The sequence below is a fragment of the Cyclopterus lumpus genome, chromosome 6 (assembly GCF_009769545.1).
Source record: "Cyclopterus lumpus isolate fCycLum1 chromosome 6, fCycLum1.pri, whole genome shotgun sequence".
NCBI classification, from domain to species: Eukaryota; Metazoa; Chordata; class Actinopteri; order Perciformes; family Cyclopteridae; genus Cyclopterus; species Cyclopterus lumpus.
The window spans coordinates 14502858-14517633 of NC_046971.1; the positions used below are offsets into that span (position 1 = coordinate 14502858).

General features: G+C 43.4%; 1 protein-coding gene across 1 annotated transcript in view; it reads right to left on the reverse strand.

Annotated features, from left to right (window-relative positions):
• Positions 1–214: 214 nt before the first annotated feature.
• Positions 215–14776, reverse strand: part of mapk8ip2 (mitogen-activated protein kinase 8 interacting protein 2) — a 29043-nt gene continuing 14481 nt past the window's right edge. The window contains exons 3-14 of the mRNA XM_034535351.1: positions 8278–8517; positions 8084–8159; positions 6853–7056; positions 4271–6509; positions 3892–4100; positions 2854–2929; positions 1650–1822; positions 1440–1549; positions 1191–1313; positions 984–1054; positions 805–903; positions 215–287 (exon numbers count right to left, since the gene is read on the reverse strand). Coding sequence (XP_034391242.1) covers positions 215–287; positions 805–903; positions 984–1054; positions 1191–1313; positions 1440–1549; positions 1650–1822; positions 2854–2929; positions 3892–4100; positions 4271–6509; positions 6853–7056; positions 8084–8159; positions 8278–8517 — 3693 coding nt within the window. The remainder of the gene's footprint in view (positions 288–804; positions 904–983; positions 1055–1190; positions 1314–1439; positions 1550–1649; positions 1823–2853; positions 2930–3891; positions 4101–4270; positions 6510–6852; positions 7057–8083; positions 8160–8277; positions 8518–14776) is intronic.

A 14776-nucleotide genomic window follows, 5' to 3' on the forward strand; every position in this document is an offset into this window, starting at 1 on the left:
TCCATCTAGATGATGGAAATAAACAAAGAGAGAGGGAAGAAGGAAATCAGTCAAATGCCTAGCATACTGTAGAAATTAAGAGCCCAGTTTCAGAGGGACACAGAAGAGTATTTTACAATGGAGAGAAGACCCCACTGACAGCGCCCTCTGGTGGCAAACCTGATGAACATACACAAGCTGCGGAGCAAGAAGGTGGTCGTCATGGTAACACTTCTTACTCCAGGTAGATGTCCTCGGTGGGGCAAGCATACTCCAGATGTTCCTGGTAGTACTCCTGGAAGGCTCGTCTGTGGAAAAGACAGACAGATGACTAAAGACGAACCTGCCAGCTTTTTAGAAGTCAGCCTTCTATCGTAATCCATCTCGTAGTAACATATTTTACACTGAATTGAAGCAAGTTTTGCCCTTGTTGGGTCATTTCCACAGAAAAACAGGACCTAAAGCTGATGGTTGAAACATGTCGGCCCAACCTATGCTTTGCTGTCTGCCCTCGCAGAGACAGTGAACTATCTGTGTCTTCAATAATTCAAACTCAACACGGCTTAATCCGACAGTAAAGATGCACTTTAATCCAGGACTTTGAGATCAGACTACACGCGCAAACCCTCAAAGAGCACTTCAAATGTGATGTAAATATCCAATCTCTTTTAATGGCTGTTAGCATTTTCAGCATGTTGACAAGAAAAACTGTATTTACAATTTAAGTAGAGTAAATATATAAAATCAAACGAAACATAAAAAAATGTAAAGACATAACCGTGCATAATGTCGAGCAATTGATGTCATCATGTGATTTGTACTCACCCAACACACTCTGCTACAGGTCGCATGGACTCCTGGGACACAAACACGTGGCAAGCAAATTTGTTCACCATTGGGTGCTTCGTGATGAAGCCAAAGTAGCTGCAAAGAGACGAAAACAATATGATGTCAGATGTTAGACACTGCTGACACGAGGGCAGAAATCCAATGTGTCTGTTTACCAGTTGTTCCTCGGATGGCATCCACAGAAGGAAATGTTTTTCATCTGGAAGAAGTGACTACATCTGTCATACTATGAGATGCAGACACAGGCCGGAAGAAAGAAAAAAGCAATCAATGCAACATTATTCCATATTAAAGGGAGGACTGACTGAATTATTTGTCGAAGTAATTTATGATTTCTTTTTTTATGATTTCTTTGTCCATACCTCATCAAGGGCGTCATATTCGTCCTCCAGGCTCATGATCAGTTTCACTCCTTGCAAGCTAATCTCCAGCTCGCACAGAGAAGGAGGTCGCACATGTACTGTCCGTTTCCTCGTTATTGCAATCTAACAGAATTTTTTTTACATGTAAAAGAAAACCATACTTTAATGACGCATACGGTACGTAATACATGTTTGGGCCTGTTTTTTGCGGGATGGCACATGTGTTTTGTTGTTTTTCACTTAGCTTACCTTCTGCATGGCGGCACAGAGAATGCCATTCCCTTGGTGATAAGGAACCTCAACAGACCCCAAAAACTGAACGCTGAAAGTCTCAATCCATGCTGGATTTCGTTTCATTGCTACAGGGAGCAAAGTGGACACACAAATACAGCACATGTGATTCTTCTGACCTTCAGAGAGAGGCAGAGGAAACAACAGTTGACGTGTCTCTCAACTCACCCAACAGCTCCTTTGACTGGCCTATGACCTCATTGGCATAGAAGGCAGGAAATATGCCCCTCTCCCCTGTCCGCATGTTGTAGCCTCGGTACCAGTAGTCATCCTCTTCTTCCTCTACATATAAAGGATCATCCACATCCAGCTCCAGCTCATCTGCATGTCTGGGAATGAACCTGCAGAGAGCAGCAGAGCGGAGGACTAAAACACAAACACCTCTGTTAAATTTCTCCTGACAAGGTATCACTGCTGCTGGGTATCTTATAGAGTGGAGGTAATTTGATCAGGAAGCATCTGTTTGAGTTTCAGGTTACTCCCATTGGGGAGCAGAGAGAGACGAGGGATGAAATAGTTGATAGTTGTGGGGTGGGTAGAGGGAGAAAGAAATCTAAATGTGGGGATGTACTTCCAGACAGAGGACTGTGGCAAAACAAATACACAATTATACATTCACAACAAGTATGTGTATTCAAGGGAGGTGCATGTAGTTTTCCCCCTAGCTCGCACAAACACAGACACAGACACAGGTGGTGGTTGATGTGATTATTACTGGTCACCCTGCAGCTCTCGAGCTCAGCCGTAGCTCGGACATCTGCTCTCCTCCCTAACACAATTAGTGATATTGTATTGTTTTGTTTATCTACTCAAGGACTTTCTTTCCCAGACACAAAATGATACTTAGAAAATTGGAGCTAATGGCATTCACAATTCATTCCACTATACTGATTCTACAATCAATGAAAACAACAATTATGTTTTCGCAATCTTTATCAGCCGTGACAGCATGTGGCTGATATTGCTTTCACCTTATGAGTCTGTGTGTATATTTGTCATCAAGGTAAAATGCAGTCCTGGAGACACCTACTGTAGCGGTAACTACTACAGAAGCAGTTTTGAGTACTCTACCAGGTGTTTATATATGTCTGCGGACAGATTGTGTCCATGTGATGGCATAAACAAACTTTCAAAACGCAGTTGTGACACTTTACGTGTGTAGATGGGATCAAAATGAAGGCGTTTGAAGATAGATGTGGTCTAAGCAAAGACCCTGGAAGTCGAGAGGTAGGATCTGGGGAAGGGAAAATTGTTTCTTCCACTTTACGCCCCTTGCCTGATTTGGCGACCTGGCTGGCTGCAAAATGATCTCTAGTTTATTATAAATCTGATTGTTGTAGCAATTCACATTGAGAGACGTAGATTGTCTTACCTGTAGACTGCCCTGTGTGTCTGGTCCCTCTCCTCTCCATTGATGGTACAGGAGAACAGTCCAAAGGACTCTGTGCCTACATGGTAAACAGACACCAGTTACAGTTTTAATGCCCTAAAAACTACTATTATCAAATAGAACTGAAGGTAAATGTATAAAATACATGTATAAATATTGCAATACCACAATAATTTGTGTTATTTGTTGGAGGAACACATAGCCTTTGATGAAGAAGTCTAAATGGAAGCTAATTGGATTTGTCAAAAAAGAAATGGCAACTAAAGTCCTTGTAATGAGCATTTCATTATGCAAATCACCCTTCATTATGGACATGAATCTTTAAGTGAGAGCACTGATTGATGATGGAGTACTGGGAAGCAGAGCCCACCCATAGGTTTTGTGTGGGCTCTCTGCCAAATTTAGATCACATGTTAATGCATCATGCTGACAGTGAACCATATATTGCCATATATTGAACCCTAATGCCATATATTCCTTCTGAGGATCCTGAGTGGATTATTTTAGCAACAATGCTCCTGGGCCATTACCAGGGTAAATTATTTACAGGGGCTTAAATTAAAGGAATAGTTCCACATTTTCTGCCTAGAGTTAATTGAGAAGATCAATATCATTTTTAATATGTGTAAGAAGCTACATCCAGGAAATGGTTAGCTTAGCTTAGCATACAAGCTGAAAACAGCGGAACAGCTAGCCTGAGTCCATCCAATGGTAAAAATAATATCTACCAACACCTTTGAAGATTACTTATTAACAAAATTGACAAGTATTGGTTTTATATGCATTCTGAATTTGTATACTGAGTTAGCTTTCGAGAGGCTTACCTTTGGACATCCCTCTGTATTTTCAGACTCAGTTAACTAATCTAACCATCCCCTGACTGTAGTTTTGTATTTAATTGACCAAAGAGTTATAAAAGAGTTATAAAATAAAGAGAATATGTGTGTTTCCCAAAGTGACAAACTATTCCTTGAATCTTTGATTGAGAGTTTTACGGAAGGGTGCAGTGTCTGAACTTACTGGAGGAGCGGGAGGTGCCGTTGACGAACACGTTGAGGAACTTCTTGGAGAATGGGAGGTCAGCCTCAGGAGAGGAATCCTCAGAAGAACTGAGAAGTTCTGGCCTCACCTCATCATCATCTCGACCATAACCCACTTCTCCTGTCCCCAAAGGCTCCTCGTCACATAGTGTGGACAGCTCACTGTCATCACTCAGAATGGAGGTGCACCTGGTAGGACAAGGTTTGTTTGTTTCAAATCCCAAATTAGGGCTTGACATCCACAAGTACAAGTAGAAAAAATATGCAAATAATATTACATTTTCTCTGCTCAGTTTAAACACAGACTCCATGTTATACATAGCTTCCACACATTTTACACACTCATTGTCAGAGCATACCTTCTGAGGCTGATTAGTTCCAGCGTAGTATTCTCATCCACCACTAGCGTGTACTTCATGGAGTCATAGGCCAGTTCATCATCTTCATTCGGCTCCCTCCGAGCCAGATCTTTTTCACACAGTGGGAGGTCATGGTCAGGTAAGGGATGGTCTTGCACACTGGAATCAATAGGTGGTGAACTGTCAAGCTCTAAGTCACTACCTCGGTAGGACTGCTTCCCCAAGCCACCCATGAATGGGTAAGAGTCTCCGTCATTTTCCTCTTCGTCATTGTCTGTGGAGTAGCTGAGGCTGAAGCAACGGTTAGTCTGGGCAGTGGGTATGTCCAGTGTCAGGCTGTGTTTAACCTCGGTGATACGCTCAAGAGAGGTTGAGGAACGACTCTTTGACCTGGGCGCCGTCTCTCGTCCTTCGTCCTTGTCGCTGACCACACTCTCACTAAGACTCGGTGAGTCAAGATCCTTCCTACCCTCCAGCATCATCAAGTCATTATCAGGCTCTTCGTCTTCCTCTTGTCTCCTGGCGTTCTTAGACAGTTTGTGTGTAAAGTTCTTCTCAGAGTCTTTAGTGGTATACTTGGAATTTAAATCTGGAGTTTCGCTCCCATTGTTTGCACAGTGCTCCAAGGTCAATGAGGTTATGGTGTCACCAGTAGGGTTGTTGATATACAAACAGGGACTTATGACTGTTCCTTCTTTTGAAGACTCCATGCTCTTCCTCTTCTCTCCTGGCTCCATCATATCCTTTCTGTACCCCTCACCTTCCCTCTGTTCTTCCTCTGATCCCTCCAATTCTGATTTATTTTCTTGGTCGTCATCATTGAAACCATCTCCCTCTCCAATGTCTGAGGATGGTGAGATGGTGTCTGACACAGACACTTTCCTCTTGAAGCAGTCCTCAGGACAGCTGATTGGGTACGAGCCCTCTGAGATCATCCTGTTGACCAGGTTGCTGAGCAGCCACGGTGAGTCTGAGTTCTCACTCAGGTCATCTTCGCTTTCTGATTCAGAGTCTCCCTCACTTGTTCCATCATATTCATCTGTATTGGGCATTAGTCTGGGACCCACTGGCAGGTAGAAGGAGCGTTTGAAGCTCTCGAGACTGTGGTCTGGTTCTATCTGCAGCACCATCTGTCTGGACAGGCTGTCCTCACATCGTTGGGCTGGAGGCAGAGTCTCATCTGGGTCAGCCTGGTGCTCAAAGGACAGCTCATCGTCCACATTCTGTAGCCCCATCAGAGCTTGGCCATCGTCGTAGGACTCCGGAGGTAAGATGGGTGAGTCAACAGGGGATGGTGTAGCAATGGTAGGTGAGGGTAAAGGCGAAGGAGAGGGAAGAGTAGACTCGTCTTTGATTGGGTCAGGTTGGCCTAAGAGTAGAGACGCTTTGAGTCCCACAATGCCACTGTCCTGCTCTAACTCTGTATCCACGTCCAGTTCCTGGTCTGATGTAGGTGTGCTGGCCTCCTCAATGGAGTTGGTGAGATGAGATGAGCGTCCACTGCTGCTGTCATCACTGGTCAGATCCAGCTCTGTCTCTGAGATAGAGGAGATCATGTTGGAGACCACAGGGCCTCCACAGGCAAACGCTGCCTCCAGCTCCCCTTCAATGTCAGAGTCAGAGCCTGGAGAGCTGAGGTCCTTGTCCTGGTCTGAAGTCATGTATCCCTGCTGGTTCATATCTGCTATCCCTGGGTCTGAGGAAGGAGATGTTGAGTCGTTAGCTGCTGCCTCCATGGCAGAAACTGCTGCATCTGAACTGTTGGAATGGCCAAGAGCATCTGAGCGACTGGAGGACACGTAGCTAGAGAAGGAGGCGGGTTCAATGGAGGGGAATTCCACATATGACGACCGATTCTCCTTACACACCATGTCGTATGTCTCCTTACACATGAACTCCACCTCAAAATCTTTTTCCAGCTCCTCATCGGACAAGGGTGTATCTGCACCGTCGTTGGCTCCCATGGGTGCAGTGGATGACAAGCAACGACTGGTACCATCTAGGTCTAAGTCATTCTCAGGCTCCACACCTGACTCACTGGTGATCGTGTAAGTGTCAGTGGTACGCCGGTTTGAGTGTTTGTGGTTGTGGTCACTGTTGAGGTCGTGGTCTACCTCTGTGTCGGAACACTGGGAAAGCTCATCTACAGAAGGTACTCTGGTTGTCTGAATTGAAGGGTCTGCCTTTGGCTGAGTGTTGTCACCAGAGCAAGGGTGGGTCTTGTGTTGACCAAATGAGCCTGTGAGAAACAAGAAAGGCCATGAGAGAACAAAAATACAGGATAACATTGAGAATTATGAGAAAATGTCAAAGGTGAGAGATCATAAGTGATTTATAAAAAATTCATAAACAGTTGAGAAAAAATATAATGTGGGATGAGCAAGTCCAGTAATCTCTTAATTTAGAAACCCAATAATTTGATTCCAGAAAGCAGACTAGTGCAAATGGCTTTGTAAGAAGCAACATGACAGTGTTTGGCTGAAGATACACTGAACAATTCACTAAATTTAACAGCTCGGCACTGCACGACACTGATGATAATGGAATGAGCTCTAAGCTTGCCAGGCTGGCCTTTTTGTTACCGTATTCGGGCCTTTCCCGCCTGTTGCCCTCCATGTCGCAGAGGAGGGGCCTGTGAGGGGATTGGAGGTTCCCGCCCTCCCCTGCCTGTTTTGGTGGAATACCTTTGCTCTGAGACCCTGGTGCCTGGGAAACTGGAGAGGTTGGGCACTGGCCTGTCACATGGCTACCATCCTCCAGACACAAGTGGGTTGGAGACAGACGAGCTGCAGGTAGAAAATATATTTATCTTCAATGTAATGACAGCAGTGTAAGGATTGTTTATAATAGCAGATCTTATTTTAAACAAGGCAACAATCAACCGGCCTATCTGGGACAATAAATTCACAAAAGATAGATTGTTGTGGCAAGTATTTAATATCTCTGCCGAGAGATAATTAGATTGGCTGTGTGTGTGTGTGTGTGTGTGTGTGTGTGTGTGTGTGTGTGTGTGTGTGTGTGTGTGAGTCTCATCGCTAATTTTGCATACTACTGCACCAAACTAGATGTGTGGATTAGTTAAGGGTCCTGAAAGGCAGATGGCACCTCGCATGGTAGCCTCTGCCATCAGTGTATGAATGGGTGTGAATGGGTAAATGATGACACGTGTAGAGCACTTTGAGTGGTCGGAAAACAGTTTGCTAAATCTTATTGTTTTCGACGGTGTGTTTAGCAGCTAACGGAACTACCAGTACATACACAGATGAGGGAATCGCCGCCGCTCAGCTGCTGCCAGAAACACAGTCATTCAGTGCAGGGCATCAACATCAAGTTTAGCCACGTATTGTCTAAAAAGACTTGAAGCCCAAATAAATACTTCAAGTCACAGTCATGCCCTTGAGACGGAGCTGATACGTGATTCAAATGAGAGCATGTCTGTTGACTGAGATGTGTGAGTGAGGTTGTGGGTTGTAATAATTAATTGAAACATTTAAACAGTGGTTGTTACACACACTTCTTTCAGAGATCTGCACTAAACTGAATGCACCTTTCTAGTTTTATATATGTTTCATTGTTTATTTCTAATTGCCTCTCTTGAAGTATGTAAAAACCAGTCAAGGCAAAGCTTTGATGTATGCCATACAGTGTGCCTGATCTATAATCAGGACATAGCTAATTCCATATAGTCTTGCAACATAATTCCTGCAACATGCAAATTAATTACAATTTCTCTGAACCGAAACCTTCTACAAATATGAACCGAAATAAATTGTCCATAACTAAATCTATAGAGATAATTGATTGTGTATTTACCCTGTGAGGTCTTGCGTAAAGAGTCCTGCCAACTTCCTTTCTTTGGGGACAGACTGCTGTTATTGTTAAGTGAATCCTAATGAGGAGAGAGAGAAGGAGATATTCAAAATAGTTGTAGAGTACAATTACAAAGACTAAGAATTACACATAATCTGTTACGTGTGTGTCTGGGTCCACCGCTTCAGGCTGCTTACCTGTGACACAGCAGTGGTGAGGTTTAGTGTGGTGGGTCTGCTCTTCAGTGTGCCAAGAGTAGGGGAGAGAGGAGGGGAGACAGAGGGGGACGGGGGTGCATCAGGGTCAACATCTTCATCTTCTTCCTCTTCCTCATCATCATCGTCATCCTCGTCGTCAATCATCTCAAACTCTTGGAAGTCATCTTGGAAGGAGCATACTGGATGGTGCATGTCACTCTTCTCCAGAATGAGGGAGTCCTGATGCCGGAAGAGAGAGGGAGAGACTTGTAATGGGTACACAGGTTAAATTAAAGGATGCATTATGCTTCCCCCGCTTTAGCCTATTTCAAACTCATTAAAGCCTCTCTTGCCATGACAGCAGAGGGGAAACTATTATGTAGGGAGCCAACAAAGGGGAACAGCTGATGCCTTCTAGCCACTGCATATTACTTCCATTTTCATTTAAAAGCTTTGCCAAGAACAGACCTGTCTGAGAGATGAATAGAACAAGGAGGACACCGATGGACAGCATGCAACACAATGTTTTTTGATTACAGGGCATTTGTAAAACACATACACACACATAAAAGCACTGCAGTGGGCAACACTGCAACACAGTTCACATAAACAGCCACAGCACATTTAAGTGATGTTTTTTCATGCAGCCTCGGTTGTTTTGTGTGTGTGTGTGTGTGTGTGTGTGTGTGTGTGTGTGTGTGTGTGTGTGTGTGTGTGTGTGTGTGCGTGTGTGTGAGCACGCGCATGTGCACCTCTGAATACATGTATGTGAGTACATAAGCCAGAGAAAATAAGTGCAGGCTTCAGTATCAGAGACATTACCAACTCCGCGTGAAAAGATAAAGGTGAAAAAAGTTGAACCAATTAAGTCACTAAATACAAAGTAGAACAATGGAGTAGTCTTGAGTGTGGACTGTTTGGAAGAGAAAGGAGGGAGAGATAATGTGTTTGTGAAATGAAATGAGAATGGATCAATCAGAAATCTCTCAAGTTTCAGCTGGTTTCCCGTAAAGCAGTGCACTGAATGATTTTGAGGTTTAGAGCACACCTCTAAGTTGTTAGTTGTATGTTGCAATGTAGTGGTGTAGCTTTTATGTTTGCCAGATACATGGTGTATTGATGGTGGGAAGGCTACAAAATAGCTTATTTACACACATCTGACACTGGCTGCTTATCAGGGAAGAAGAGGTGATTTATACTCTTTGACAAAGCAAAATTGGTCATATCTCTCACCTAGTCAACCTTACATTTTGTTGAAAAACAAATATTTATATTTATTGCATCACCTTTTTGGTAAACAATGTTTTTAGTGAAAAACAAAAAGATAACATTGTGAGAGTCTGTTCTTTCTTAAATGTATTGATGAAACTGATTAAGGCTTTCTTACATGATAGCAAGCTAGACATCTTGCTTAATTCACTTGTGAATTATCCCAAGATTAGTTCATCTCGATCAACTTATTGGGACGATTGGCGATAAAGTCCATATTGGCCCATCCCTACTCACACTTATATTAATAAAAGCTTCTTCTTCACCGTTTACAATAAATTACAATACTAAAATAAACCATAATAGGTTTTTTTCCCAATCATCTCTTCCCTAAATTGAACTTGACAATGAAAACACAATGATTGATTTATTCGGCTTTGCAGTTTTAACAGCGCAGCAGTTTCTCTGCCTCTCAGTGCAGCCTCTTTAATGGAGGAATCAAAGCTCCCCCTCTCGCACATCCAACAGTTCTGCTGACACCTGGTGAATCCAGTTTTTGCCACAGCAACAGATATTAACACTCAATCTATTACCAAAACAAATGTACATGAATATGCATGCCTATATCTAATTAACATGGAAATAATTCTTGCTCCCTAGGTTTTCTTGTACTTTTGTCATTTCAATGTTTCCTGTTTTATTTTGTGTTACTGACCTCTCCTCTGCTTTCAGAGTATTTACTTCCTGCCTTTGTGGCTCTGCCCTGCCCCTGATTGGATCCACCTGTGTGTCATCACCCAGTTGTATATATATTCAATATACACGTCTCTGCACCAGTTTGTGTTTGTCCCCCTGTGTGAAGCGGTCCAGAAATCTCCTTGTCTTAACGTTACATTTGTTGGGGGGATCTCTGCCAGTTACTCCTGACCTCGTCTTTGCCTCATCCTGTTTTTCCTGTACCTTATCTTTCTTTGTGTTGTGCTTTTTAGTCCTGTTTTTCCCTGTGGTTCCACGAGTCGTAACAGTATAACTCAGTCGATCATTATAAGCATTTTTGCTTCATAATCTACTGTCACAATGCTGTTTCCCCACACTGACCCATTATCAGGCCCGTAGAGATCACGCCCGCAGCCCCCGCACTGCGGGGGGGCCTCGCAGTGACAGGGGGCCTCGCATGGCAATTTTTTTTTTAAATCCAACACTAGCCAGCGCACTCGGCCGTATTGCGGCTAAGTGTCGGCTGACTCGGCTGTGTTCCGGCTCGATGCGGCCAAATGTGAGCCACCTTTGGCACATTTCACTGTTGCCATGTCTGGCCCAGGTGTAGCTGTTACGGACATGGTCAGATTCTGTCTGAGACATGGCAACCGGTTTATCGGCTGCCGAATCTGGGCCGAATAATGTAATAAATAAATAATATTACATTACGTAATAACATTAAGATATCCCTCAAAGTTATCTCTCTCATATAAAGCTACACAATAAAAAAAGTATTTTAAACTGGCTTTATAAGTTTTAAATAATAGTTGTAAAGGCAATCGTAACAGGCAACCACTAGGGCCTCCTGCTACGCGGACTGGTGTTATTGTTGGGCCGCGGTGTATTCTGGGAGAACTACGAGGAAATTTCTCTTGAGGAAAAATGAAACGCACATTTAAAAGTGGTGCCCAAAAGCGGCAATCAAAACAGAACATTTCTGAATTAAATGCCAAACTTCCCAAAATTAGAAGTCTTTTTCGACCAGCTGGTGAAGGATGCACTCATCTGCCAGAAGAGACAGGTATTGTACTGTTTGCTATAGCTAACATTACCACGTAGCTAACGTTATACTTTGACAGCTGTACTGCTCTGTCTATGTGTTGTGCTTGAAAATACATTAACCTTATTAAACCTATGCTCTCACTATACCCCCTGCGCCCATTATCGGACACGTTTCCTTAATTATCTCCACAACCACATCGTTGTTTAACTTCATTTCACGTTGTCCAACACTGCAACCCTTTTGAGAAGACAACGGCTCTGTACAAAATAATAAAAGTAACCGTTAAGTAAGAAAGGTCATTTTCCAAGCTAAAACTGATCAAAACATATCTCAGAAGCTCCATGTCACAAGAGAGGCTGTCCGGTCTGGCCATCCTTAGCATAGAGAATAAACGTGCGCGCAGTTTAGATGTAAAGAGCGTGGTTAAAGACTTTGCACACAGATTTGCTAAAAGACGCGCACATGTGTATTCAAATGCAAACCTGTAGAAAGTAGCCTACCGGTGTATCGACTATATGTAGGCATACTTGTTATGTTGTTGTAACATATGTTCTGTTTGAGCTGTTTGATAGGCCCTAGCATATGTTTTGTTTCTGTTGGAATACATTTGTTCTCTGTTTGAGCTGTTTTTTCTGATTGAATAAATTTCCCTCAAAAGAAAAGCTTGGGTCCTGTTCGTTTATCTTTGGATAATGACCACCGGACAATACATTATCCCTTACATATGGGGGGGTGGGGGGGGCCCTCTCAGGGTTATTCTGCAGGGGGGACTCATGTGTTTCCATTACGGCACTGCCCATTATAATCCTTCACTGGGATATGTGACCTTTAACTCTGACATCCATCAGTTGTGAAAATGCCACGTCTGCTTGGAAGAATAATCTGCACTGTCAGGAGACATCCAGGAGGCCACCTGACAGGCAGGCATGCGCACTTAAAGAAAAAAAGAGAACTATATGTAAGAGTTGTGTGTTGGCGAGAAGCAATCCACATGGTCTCCAGTTCCCAAGGATCCCATCCACCCCTGACTGTACCTCCTCTGTCAGCCAGCAGACTTATGCAGTCATACTCTCCAGCTGGCAGGGAAGGAGTTTAGTCCTCTTACACACACAGAAGGAAGCATTGGAGAGCGCAACTGCAGTCAATAGAAATGTAATTGTTCTAAAGTGTAAATGGTATTCCTTGTATCATACAGAGACACGCCCAAATCCATACAAACTGTACTGCTCCACAGTCATAAACACACTTGTGTTTGTTTAAGAGCTTTACTTATGACTAATAATTATACAGTCATTTCTGATCTCAATAGTGTCTCATGCTGGTCAGTTGGCAAAGAGATCGCTAACAGAAAAAGGAGAGGGCAGACACCCTTTTGATCTCTAATTAGCCGACAGCAGGCTAATGGTTAATTCTATACTACTGCTTCTGCTGCTGCATATAGTGAGATGGCAGCTCCACTATACAGCACTGTCCTCACTGGAGAGATGAGAGGCTCCGGGTTGAACTGCAGGGCCATCTTGCTTACTGAGCATACAAGCTGACGGAGAAAAACTTGGATGGATGGATGAGAGAAACAATCTGAGCGCATGCTTTGCAAATGAAGTGCACTCCAGGGACTCGTAAATCTCAGTGGAGTCTGAGAATAAAATTGCCTTTTACTGTAAGATCTAACAGGCTGAACAGAAACAGGAAGGGTCTAGCGGAGGTGCAAAACATCCCGGCAAAGGCCATAAATAACCATGAATACAATGCTGCCCAAATACTGCAGATTTGCGAGAGTTATCCGTTGGCTGGGATCATGTTGCAGTCAGTTATTTGTCAATCTTTAGCATGATTGTATCTGAACACACCTGCAAAGCCATTAGTCTTGGATCACTCAATAATGGGAACATGGAGATTACTTAATATTTACTACATATATGTCTTCATTTAGCTTACATCCTGATCATAAATGTAGTTATACCATTCACAATCACTATTGTCCCTAATATATCTCCTACATTTGTTTTGTTTGTACAATGATACTATAAATTGTGTCTGTGTGTGGGTGCATGTGCGTCCATGCAAAGCCCATTTACCAAATGTGGCTCCTCATCTTGGTCAGTTTTATGCAGGAGACAGATGTGGATTAGCGAGTGATGACCTCCATCTATCAATGTATCTCTCAATTTCCACAATTCAAACGAGCTCCACAGCTGAGACACAGACACCATCGCTCTGTCACATACTGAATTATGCATGCACTCATGGTTCAACCAGGGCTCTGGAGAGACATAGATGGATGTGAGAGAGACAGGAAGTTAAGAATCAGGGGCGAGGTGCAGCCGAAAGCAGCAGGGCGTGTGTGTGTGTGTGTTTGTTAGTGTGTGTTTATGTAGGACTTAGAGAGGAAAAATTCAGAGACAAAAGGGGGAGGGGCTCCCTCTGTTGTGGTCTCTCTGCTTATTATGTTGATATGCTTGGTTGAAAAAAAAATGAAAGATCAGGAAAAAAAACAAATCACACAGTTGAAAACACATTGTCAAACCTAATCCCCTCTGACATCATGGAGAAAGGAACGCTGAAGCCAAAAATGCAATAGCATTTTGGCATTTGGCCAGCAATTACCATTTCTTTAGAGATATAAAATCAGACAGTGAAAACAAACCCATGTCAAGGATTTTTAAATGCCTGCCTTCTGCTCAGGATGGTAGGATAAGCTATCTTAAGGCATCATGTGTGTGATTCTATTGTTTTTTGTTGTGTTTGTGTGTGCACTCCTGTCACAATGTACTGATCTAAAGGGTTATGTAGATTAAGACCTGAACGCCATGGTGAATTAGAATTAATCAAAGCTGGGGATTGGGGCCGGAGAATAATCTCACTGTTTAGTTTGGCTGGTCTTCCTAAACATCAAAGACATGGCTGAACCATACTGACTTAAATACCAGATGCCTCTCTTCTCATTAGCAGAGCGTGGCACACAAGGGAGGGACTGCTGCTGCTGATGAGCTGACAGAGTGTCCCCCACCCTACTGATGCAGGCAAAATCAAATACCATGTGAAATACTCGCACACAATTCTCTGTCTCGCCTTTCTATCTCTGTTGTACAAGCACACTTTCAGAGGGCAACTGGGTGTGTCCTATCCATCCCATGTCAGCAAGATTACTTCCCCTGGGCAATGATGTAATGTAACAAGGACAGACACTATATCTGCTCTGTGCTTTCTTGTTTGTGAAGAGAGCAGTCAGGGCCTTTGCTGATGTGTCTGCTTTGTTTGTGTGCATAAGGGAAGGAGGGAGGGAGGGAGGAGGAGGCAGAGGCCACTGATTTTGTTGGTGGATTAAAGTGGAAGAAGCTAAATATCTAGCACAGAGCTTAAACCCAACCATCCCTGAGCTAAATCCCCGTTCCCAGTCACTTCGGCAGAATGAGAGAGAGAGAGAGAGAGAGAAAGTGGCACAAAGCTTTCAGGGGGAAAGGGAGTGGAGAGGTGGTAGAGAACAAGGGAGGAGGGAATCTGAGCTCTGTCTCTGAGCAACACTCT